The sequence below is a fragment of the Ictidomys tridecemlineatus genome, chromosome 6 (assembly GCF_052094955.1).
Source record: "Ictidomys tridecemlineatus isolate mIctTri1 chromosome 6, mIctTri1.hap1, whole genome shotgun sequence".
In the NCBI taxonomy this organism is placed as follows: domain Eukaryota; kingdom Metazoa; phylum Chordata; class Mammalia; order Rodentia; family Sciuridae; genus Ictidomys; species Ictidomys tridecemlineatus.
Window position 1 is genome coordinate 58,827,999 of NC_135482.1, and position 11,663 is coordinate 58,839,661.

An 11,663-nucleotide genomic window follows, 5' to 3' on the forward strand; every position below is an offset into this window, starting at 1 on the left:
TGCCAATCCTTTTTTCCACTGGGTTAGAACATAAAATGTCTGTTCCCCTATAATGTAAAAATATTAGCATGAGATTAAAGATAGGGCAAAACACTTTAAAAAGATTCATAAAACTGAGTTTTATGTAAAATAAAAAGAAACATTGTCCTCACCAGTATCCCTTTCCCATTTCCATTGTATCTCACATCCAAATAATGTGTATTACCGAAGTCAAATATTGATCTCTCTTCATTGAAAATTCACTATTACAGGCCTTGGACAAAAGATTACAGTGATAATATTTAAATTGAAGCTATTTCTTGCAATATTTCTTTAAATTAAGTTTTTATTTATTTACAAAAATATTTATTTTATAAAATACATGAAACTATTGTAATTGATGTTTTTCTTTCCTCAATATTACAAAACTAATCTAGAATATAGCACAATTGAAATAAGAGTTTGAAAGCCTTCAAAGTTTATTTAGGTTTACTTTCAGATGTTATATTTTGAGAAACTCAGTCCCTATAGCTTAGGCAACTTTCACAGGTTTAACAGCCAGTCACTCTAATAATCATCTCACTTTAGAAACTACAAGTTTATTCATGAAAATGTGTTAGCATCCTTTCCTAAATTCCAACTTTACAGTCTGGCTAATGCAATTACCATCCTTGACTCATTTATTTTTCTAGTAAAAGGACTAAAAGGACAAGAAAAGGATACTTCTTTCAATCATTGAATAGAAGCATTTTAATTCATAAAATGCATGATTCAATCATTTTCACAATATGGCTGTAGCAAATGAACAATTGGATGATCAAAATAGCATTTACTAAGAAGAAGATATTCTTTCAGCTAGAGAATGCCCTGTTTAAATCCTATTTCCATCACAGGATGGCATTTAAACATAGGGAAAAAATAATAAAAAGAGAAATTCAAGTCTGTTGCTGTGCTGTCTTGGGATCCAATTGATGGTATTCCCAGTAATAAATAACAAGTAAATTTGTAATTCTCTAAAATAATATATATTCCATTTCATTTATAAATTTCAAAATACACTTTGCACACACAATTGTAGATTTAGAACCCTTGTAATATTAAAAGTTAAATAATTGAAGAATAACTAGCTTACTTTCTGTTCTTGATGATTAATTCTGAAATGCTACCACATGGGTTTCTTAAATAGTCATATTTCACAGCTGGTCAATGGGTTCAGCAACTTCTTTGATTTCCTTTGTACTCTCAAAACAAATGGGGTGATTTAAGCATTTCATGGACCTCTGAAATTTCATTCACTTTAATTAGAGACCAGTAATATTTGACCAATAAGATGAGTAGTTCTTTTAAAAGTAAACTTCTTGGAACATTTTATAATATTACAATTAATCCTATGTTTCTGTCTCTCACAAGATCCATGTGTAAACAGAGTTAAGTTTATGCTGACTAAAGTACTCTTCCATTTGTCCCTTTCCATACAATACAAAATACTTTTTTGAAAACTTGTTCTTTGCCCTTAAACAACTTTTTTAAATAAATATTTTGTTAACCTATAATCCTACATGCATGTAATATTTTCCATAGACATCAGAGATTGTTACATTTTCCTGCAAATGTTGATTTGTATAATATAAAATAAAAATATTTCAATCTATGTACGTTATACTAGTGGAGTTGGACTTATTTTTATCTGTCTCTTATAACCTTGGGAATTTGTTAAGTAAATGAAGAGTGCCAAGGAGAGTCATTATTAAAAAATACAGATGAGTCGTCGAATTGTGCTTTTTTTATTAACATTGATAAGAAAGTATAAAATGTATTGATGTTAATAAGGCATGTATATAAATAACATGTGATATTGGGTATACAAAAGTGTGATTTAGAATTTGATTTTCCTATTGCTGTTTGAAGTTATACTTTTTTCTTTGAGAAATTTTGGGCCTATTTTCAGGAATGTTAGCATATTTGCATCCCTTGAATTTTGACAACCTGGTCAAATCTTCCTTACAATAATACAGGGAGACTGTGGAAAAACGCTACTTGAGTTTCTAGTGTCTTTTGAAATGGCCAGTGTTAAGGATCTATGATGAGTGTTATCCCTCTATCCTCATTTACATTTAGGGAGAGCCTTCTTATGCCCATAAATAATGTTATACCAATATTTGCTAAAAGTTGCATTTACTTTCCTTTATTGTATCATATACTTTAATTGAACTGTTGCTTATAGTTATGCATATGACATCCTCTTATTGCAAAAATAGTTGTGATACAAGAAAATAAATAGTTGGTATTAAATATCTAAACATAAAATTGTTCTACATTGAGAGATATGAATTTTATAACTAGAAAATTATAATACAAACCATGCATAAGTATATATGCAACAAACATTTAGCAGTTTCTTCTTATTTTTCATATATAACAAATACACAAGGCATGTGTGTATTAAATTTCAGAAGTGTTATCTCTGATGAATTGTATCTGGAAGTAGGACAAAGGAGAGAAAATAAGAAAAGATGAGTAAGCCACTAGTGAACTAGTTTGCATTGAAAAATGCAATGGCATTGAGTTCTGTTGATTTGATAACTGACACACATTTAAAAAAAGCTACGCATTGAAATGACTGACTCAACATATTTATGTAGAAATAATAAAAACTGTTTCCTACTTATGAACACTGCATTCCATGCCCTCAGTTTTTAAATGCAAATAGGGATTATTTTTCTCCCTAACCCTTAACAGTAATAAATATAGCAATCTTTGTTTGAGATTTATTAATTATCAGGCATTGAAATTGACTAAACATTTTGCTTATCTCATTTTTCTATCTCATTTTTCTAAACAGAATAAAAACTATATGAGGCAACCTTTATTCATATAAATGCTTGAAGAAGAAAGTAGTTAAATATCTAATCCCCATCATCTGTGTATTTGTCAGCAGTGTAACCTTATTAATATTCTTAGTGGAAAAATAAGATGAATCTCTATTAGACAAAGCATAGGATTTTATGTAAATATCCTACTATATTTGCTTCTTTAAAGTATTTTCTCACAATCTTAAGTGGTGAATGGCCTTCCTCTCTTATTCCACAACCACATGCTCATTTTAATTTTCTATATTTACTTCTTTATTTTTGTTTCTCTTACACCTATAGATTTTCTCCTGACCTCCTAATCTTTCACTTGTATTTTTTTTCTTTAGTTGTTTATGGATCTTTAGTTTATTCATTTATTTATATGTGGGGCTGAGAATCCAAACCAGTACCTCACACACCGAGGCGAGTGCTCTACCACTGAGCCACAACTCCAGCCCTCACTTTTTTTTTAATATATTTTTTAGATGTAGATGGACACAATACAATGCCTTTATTTTATTTTATTTTTTTTAATGTGGTGCTGAGGATCAGACCTGGCTCCCACCCATGTTAGGCCAGTGCTCTACTGCTGAGCCACAATCCCAGCCCCAGCCCTCACTTTTAATTTTGACTGATCTGTTAACACATCTACCCAAAATCTAATGAGACACTTTTGAATAACATGCCCACTTGTCTCCAAGGTGTTCTGGGGATGATCAGTGACTAGATATTAAGCCAAGGAAACATAGTTCAGCTATCAGATCCCACCATTGGTTTGAAAGGGGATTGGAATTTTGTGAGTGGCAGAGCAAGATGGTGGTATAGGATTCTCTATCCATCATTGCTTTATTATTTGTACAGCTACACTCATATGCAATTAGCTTAACAACAGCCAAGGCAACCAGGTAAACATCAACAGAACTCGGTTAAAGTGTAAGAATAAAATTTGACATATTAAAGAGGATATAATGCATGGTTTTGTATTATCTTTGTCACCTCTCCCCAACCCCAAACTGCACAGTGTGGAGAGCAACACCATCTACATGTGAAAAAGAGAGGTAAATGAACATAGGAATTGGCCTTAGATTCAATTCGAGACCTACCACAATAAACACAGCACAGGTAGACTACTGGCTTAAGATTGGACCTATGGACTGAGCTTCTAGATTCACTCTGGAACAAAAGGCACAACAAATCCATTGAGATTCACTCACTTTCTGGTTCTCAAACTCACAAGCCAAGTGCAGTGGACTTGGGTTTTGGACAAATCTCATGGATGAAAGATTACACTAGTTGTGGGCTTCAGGTTCCCCCAGCACTGCACCAGCTCAATGGCCACAGAATTACATTCCAGTGTTGAGCTACTCTTGTCAGCCCAAGATTAGAAGGCCACAGGATTACAGCCCACGTTGCCAGCTATGGCAATCCTGTGGCAATGGATGCAGTGTTAATGGGCTTAGGGAGTACACCAGGTGGTCTACTCAGAAAATCTGAATAAACTTTATTTTTAAAAGATGTCTTTTAACAAAGTGATACTGAAAAGACTGGAACAAATGCATAAGCATACATTTTCAACAAATTGACATCAATGCATGACCAGAAGAATTAAGAACAATTGAGGAAGCATGAATAAAAATAAGGCATAAGGCATCGATGACTGGCTCTAAAGAGAGATGTATAAACTACATAACAAAGAATTCAAAATAGCTTTTTCAAGGAAGCTCAGTGAAAATCAACAAAATAAAGAGAAACAGTTCAGAAATATATTAGATAAATTTAACACAGAGATTGAAATAACAGGAAAATCAAATAAATATTGAAAATGCAATAAAAATGCAATATGGAGCATTAATATCAAAACTGATCAAAAAAAGAATCTGTCTGAAATGAAATAAGAGAGAAGCTAATTTTCAAATAAATATATTTGAGAGAAGAAATTTGTTAGAAGAAAGTAAAAAAAAAAACTTTTTTAAAGTTCATAGAATTTATGAAATGGTGATAAATTTGAAGAAAATGTGTAAGTCATTAGCATTCAAAAAATAGTAGCGAAAGATAAATTGGTAGAAATATTATTTCAGAAATGATAATGGAAAACATTCAAACCTTGAGAATATTCAGGGAAGGGGGGGCAAATGTAACCGATAATGATCAATTCAAATAAAGACGTATTGTAATCAAACTATCAAAGATGAAAGAAAAAGAGAATATCTTAAAAGCAGCAAAAGAAAAGAAGCAAATAAAGTGTAAATGAGATTAAGTACACCTATAGAAGACCTCTCCGCTGAAATCTTAGAAGGTGAAGTGGGATTATGAATGAAAGAGCTGAAAAAAAAAAAAAACAAAACAAAACAACAACAGCAACAAAAAACTCTTGCCAACCAGTAATACTGGACTTGGTAAAGTTGTCTTTCAGAAATGAAGACAAGATAAACTTTCCCAGAAAAATGAAAGTTTCCTTGTATTTTATTTTTAAAAGTAAATTCATTTAAAAACATATGTAAAACATAAGTATTATACATGATAATAGAGTGCCATGCAATCTGTTGACACACGTGTACATTGTGTAAAGTTTAAATTGGGTTAAACATAGAAATCTTCTTTAACCCGTATCATTTATGATGAAAACATTCAAAATATTCCATTCTAATTTTTTTATATACACAGTACATTATTGTTATTTGTAGTCACTCTGCTGTGCTATAGCACATCAGAGTTTTGCTCCTATTTTACTGTAATTTAGTATATCTTGGTCAACATTTCCCTGTTGTTCCTATTCTCCCAATTCTTGCCTCTGTATCTACCATCCACCATTCAGCTCACCTTCTATTAAATTATATATATATATATATATATATATATATATATATATATATATATATATAACATGAGTGAGATCATGCATTACTTTTCTCTGTTTCTAGCTTTTTTTCACTGAATATAATGATCTTCAGTTCTACCCATGTTTTTGCAAACAATGGAATTTATTTTCTTTCTATGCCTAAATAATAGTCATTATGAACCACATTTTTTTTATTCTTGTCAGTTGAAAGATTCTTTCCATTACTTGGCTATTGTGAATACTGCTACAACAAAACTGGAAATGCAGATGCCTCTGGATATATAACTAGTAGTGGGATTGTGGATCACATGAATTTATATATCTAATTTTTGAGGAAACACTATTTTTCCTAAATAAGACATTAATTTGCTTTCTCACCATCCATGTGTGAAAATTCACATTTTTTCCCCATCCTCACCAATATTTATCAAAATCTTCCGGATAGTAGCCATTCTTATTGGAATGAAGTGAGAGCTCATTGTGGTTCTGATTTGAGTTTCCATGACATTAATCTTACAATAAGAAAATAATTTCAAAATTTTAGTGTGGGCTTTGAAAATTTAGTGTGTCTAATTTTCTTAAAATTTTGTTGAAGGTAATTTAAGAACAAATATGATAACTCAAAAACTCAACAAATACTCCTCCACATGTTTATAAGGAAAAATATATGCCATATTTCTTATAATTTATTGGGTGATAATAAAGCATATCATTTAATTTCACTTAATAAGAATTCACCAAATTAAAATTCAGTAATTTTATGGATTATGTAAATAAACAAGACAATTAACTTTTTCCTTTTTTTGTTAGAGTTAAACAGACCAAACTGTACTTAAGAAAAAAAATTTTTTTTCTTTTTTCTTTATTTTCTTTTTTTTTTTACTGAATTTGATCAGAAGCACAGCTTTTGTTTTGACATGGCAATTCAGTTTAAAAGTATTTAACCACTCACACTATTTCTGTGACAGCTTTGATAACTCATTAGTCACTGGTAAAACTATTGCTACAAATACCATAAGAGTTTGCAAAGACAATAATTTTATGTGTTTAGCAATTTCTGACAATTTTAAGTATTAAGAGAATGTTAGCCAGGTGCAGTGGTGCACACCTGTAATGTCTGTCATCAGGAAGCTGATGAAAGAAGATTGATGGTTCAAAGCAATCCTCAACAACTTTGAGGCACTAAGCAACTTAATGAGACCTTGTCTCTAAATAAAATATAAAATAGGGCTGGGATGTGGCTCATTGTTTGAGTGTTCCTAAGTTCAACCACTGCTACTGACCCCTGACCCCCAAAGGAGACAATCTTAGCTATAAGATGCATGTCTATTTATCTAAGGCTTTGATATATATATCAAAGCGCGCACACACACACACACACACACACACACACACACACACACACATACATATATATATGGCTTTGTGTGTATACACATACACACACACACATATACATATATGTAATCCATATCATGGCTATTATCCTGGTACAAGAAATAAAAATGACAATTATTTTATCTTTATTATTGGTAAAATTATTTAAATTGTTAATGTTGTAAGTTAACTGTTATTATTTATATTTCAATATATTTTTAAATATATACATTATAGAGGCTGGAATCGTCAGTAGTAGAGCACTTGTTTAGTGCATGCGAGGCACTGGGTTTGATCCTCAGCACTACATAAAAATAAATAAATATAAAAAAGGTATTGTGTCCAAATATGTATAAAAATCAATCTAAATATATATACAATATATTCCTCATAGAGACATAAAACTTATAAAATTACATTGTGATAACCTATTTTCTTATTTTATTCTCTCTTGCTTAGGACTGCATAAGAACAAGAATGAAATTTTTCAATTGCTGAACCGTATTTTAGTGGACTTATTTTTAAAAAATGTATGTAATACATATGTGAAAGTTCCTTGGAAATATTTAACTCAAAAAGCTACCAGAAACATTTAATTCAAAGCCATGTGTTCATCTATAAATCATAAGAATTCCTAATGTCTCAGAGATACATTAAACTTTTAATTTCTTTTTTAAATATAATATATTTTTTAGTTTTTCATGGACCCTTATTTTATTTATTTGTAGGTAGTTCTGAGAATCAAACCCAGTGCCTCACATATGCTAGGCAAGTGTGCTCCCACTGAGCCACAACCCCAGTACAACATTTTAATTTCTTATATTAGAATCCTTTGATTTCCAGATATTAGCAGACAGTTGTGAGGTAAGGACTAAGAATTCTTTGAAATGTTTTAAAATCAGTATAATGATTTTTATTTTATAAATATTTAAATTCATTGTGTATTTTACTTTGTAAATTATACTAGTCTACAAATTTAGAAATAAAATATATTAGTCTTCAAGTTTTCTACTCAACATTACTTGGGAAAAAATTTATAAATGGAACAATTTAATTTGAAATACTCCTGTGGTATAACTATTAGCTGATAAGTCAAGACAAAAGTTTAATTGTTGAGTTGATAATCATATGTTAATATAATTATAATGAAACTTAAATTTATATTTGTATATTAAACAAGGAACTCACTTTACAGAGAAAATGAAAGTGATGCCCTTTAAATTTCACAAATCTGTACATTTAAAGATACAATGCAATAGAACACATTACCTATAGGGACTGAATCTAATGAATCAAGATACAGAATATGTAGAACTAAATACATTATGACATTATTAATATTCACCTTGAAAACATGAGAGAAATTCCACCTGCAGTAAAATGTGGTGATATAAACAGAATTAAACTATTTACTATATCATAGAGTATATTTTAAATAAATACATGCCATTTCAAAAGAAAGTTCCGTATTGGAAAACTTTGTCATACTTTGAAATAACTTGGTAAATAATATGTTGGATGTCCTTGGGTGTGGAAGTGGAAGAAATGGACTAGGAAAATTTTCAAATTAAGTATAATGTGACATTTAAAGAAATTATTAGAGAACAAAAATATTTAGTAAAGATATTTATGAATTTCAAGATTTTACTAAGTTGCTTTTTATAGTGTCCCTTGTTTTTTTTTTTTTTTTTTTACAAAAGTTTCTTTTTTTTATTTGTAGAAAATTCTACTCTGTGGACCACATCCTTGAAGGCTTGCTTTACTTGCTGGTTCCTCAGGGTGTAGATGAAAGGGTTCAGCAGGGGGGCCACAGAGGTGTTGAGAATAGCTGCTCCTTTAGTCAGTGATGCCTTTTCTTTGGCAGAGGGATTAGCATACATGAATATACAACTTCTATAAGAAATAGAAATGACAATCATGTGAGAGGAACAGGTGGAGAAAGCCTTTTTTCTCTGTCTGGCAAAGAGAATTCTCAAAATGGTCCTGATAATGTACATGTAAGATAAAACCACTAATGCCAAAGTGAATAGTAAAGTAAACCAGAGCAAAGTAGAAACCAATGATTTTTAGGAGCCATGTATCTGAGCAAGACAGTTGTAAGAGGGGAAAATAATCACATGCAAAGTGATCAGTGACATTGGAAGCACACTAATCCAGCTGAAGCAGAAGCATCAGGGGTGGGAAAATGGTCAGAAACCCACCCACCCAGGCACACAGCACAAGCAGGGTGCAGAGTTTCCTGCTCATAATGGTTGTGTAATGAAGGGGCTTGCAGATGGCAACATAGCGGTCATAGGACATGGCAGTGAGAATGTAAAATTCTGTCACTCCCATGAAGATAAAGAAAAAAAGTTGTGCTACACAATTGTTATAGGAAATGGTCTTATCTTGGGTGACAATAGCGCCTAGAAACCTAGGGATACAAACAGTTGTAAATGAGATTTCTAAAAAAGAGACGTTCCGGAGGAAGAAATACATAGGAGTCTGTAGATGGGAATCCACCAAGGTTAGAGTGATGATAGTCAGATTCCCAGTGACACTTAATATGTAAGTGATAAATAAAAACAGGAAAATTACAATCTGAAGTTTAGGATTATCAGAAAGACCTAGGAGCACAAATTGTGTAATCACTGTATGGTTTATCTCTCTCTCTTTCTTTCTCTTTTTCCCTCTCTCTGGGTCTCTCCTTTTTCCTCTTTTAAAGATATTGGAAATAAAAGAAATTAAAGAGAGAAGAAAGATATAATTATTATAAACAATATAGTCTTTATTGATACAATTCTAAAATATCTTCCATAATCTATAACAATTTTATTTACATTATTACTCTCTTTGCATTATATTTTATGACATATTTGTAAGGCCAGCTTGTTTGCTACTGGTTCTTTTATTTTAAATCTAGCAACAGTGTTTAGGGAATTTTTATAAATTAAGCCACACGATTGAGTGATGTTGAATAAAACCAATAATTTTTATGTTGAGTCAAATTTCTGCAAAATATTGATACCTTTTTTGTTGAAAAAGTTACATGAATCATGCATTTTTCTTTCTTTTCCTGTGGTGAATATGTAAGCTCATACTACAACCTAAAAACAAAAATAAATTATCTTGATTTGATAAATGGCAAAAGTAAAAATAAAATAAAATAAAAGTAAAAAGTAACGATCCATTATTCCTTTTATGATATAAGAAATTAATTAATAATTCTATTAAAATATGAAATACATTTTAAAAATATAAATTATTTGATTTAATTATTCATTGTATTTTAATATTACTGTTTTGGAGTAATTATCAAGATAACAAGAACATTATATACATAGTATATATATAAATTTATTGTAAGATAAATAATGTGATTATTTCATGTAGCAACCAGGGAATGTGTTTACTTCTTGATTTATCTTATAATTCTATTAAAATCTTTAATGTTTGATGTGTTTGATGATTTTGTTTAGAAATATATGTGTATACATATATACACATATATACACACACATGGGGCACACATTACACAGACATTTTTCATTCATGAGCTTAAAAGAACATATATTTATTTTTCATTTTGCTTTGAAGCATAAATTTGAAATTAATACTTGCCTTAGATCTTGGCAGCTCTGTCACTTGGATTAGAGCACAGTATATTTTCCATTTGAACATCATCCATCCTTAGCCATTAATTTTTATGGAAAAATGTTTTCTTCCTTAGACATTTTGTCCCACATGAGACACTCATTTCATGGATCCACTAATCCATCAGGATACCTAGAAATGTACAGGAAGACCTCTCCCATTCACCTTAACCCATTAAGTTAGTCCCCAGCTCTTCAAACACTGCCCTGGGTATACTATTCTGTGGATTTGGTCCAGCTAAGTCCTAACACCTGACTTTTCCATATTTTACATAGTCAAATTTATGCTGTGAAGGACAGACATTAGCAAAGTTTACGCTAATCAAATTTAATTTAATATTTTCCCTATTTTATGATGATGAAGGGGAAATATTTTAGGAAATAAAAATGTAACATCAGAAACCTTCAGAAAATGTAACAATATACTATCTTCCCCTTCATTCATTTGATCTAGTATTTTAAGAAAGTAATATTTAAATAAAGAACAGAGAAAGTTAAAATATTATTGGGTATTATAAGTATAGATTCTTATACCATAATCCTGTTTTCAATTGGTTGTACCTTATATCTCAAATATAAATACTTCAAGTCTATTTCTTTTGTTTTCTGAAGATTTGATCTCATGGGAACAAGATAAAGTTCAAGCCACATCTCTTCTATCTTATTGACCTTGAGGGATTTCTGTTAGCCAACCTTCAGTTTCTCAGTAGCCTCCTAACTTTTCTCTATTGTGGATCTCCCTTGAGAATGGTTACATTCCTTTTGTATACCACAGAGAATCTACAATGCTCAATGCTATTCTACAAATTATTTATTTCCATTGATTGCAATTATGTAATATTGTATTATTATGCAATATTTCATGAACAACAAAAATAACTTTGTTACAAAACCTGAACCCGAATCTAAATCATATTTAATTATGTTTTTAAAATATAAAAATTTTCTTGTATGCCTTTTTGATTGCTAATACTTTGTCATTGT

At 30.6% G+C, this 11,663-nt stretch overlaps 1 protein-coding gene across 1 annotated transcript; it reads right to left on the reverse strand.

Moving 5' to 3' along the window:
- Positions 1–8,722: 8,722 nt before the first annotated feature.
- On the reverse strand, positions 8,723–11,330 carry LOC101978087 (olfactory receptor 6C3). The gene is given in 3 exon segments (XM_078015839.1): positions 8,723–9,083; positions 9,085–9,828; positions 11,241–11,330. Coding segments are annotated over 3 exon segments (1,179 nt in total). The 3' UTR covers positions 8,723–8,738.
- Positions 11,331–11,663: the final 333 nt, after the last annotated feature.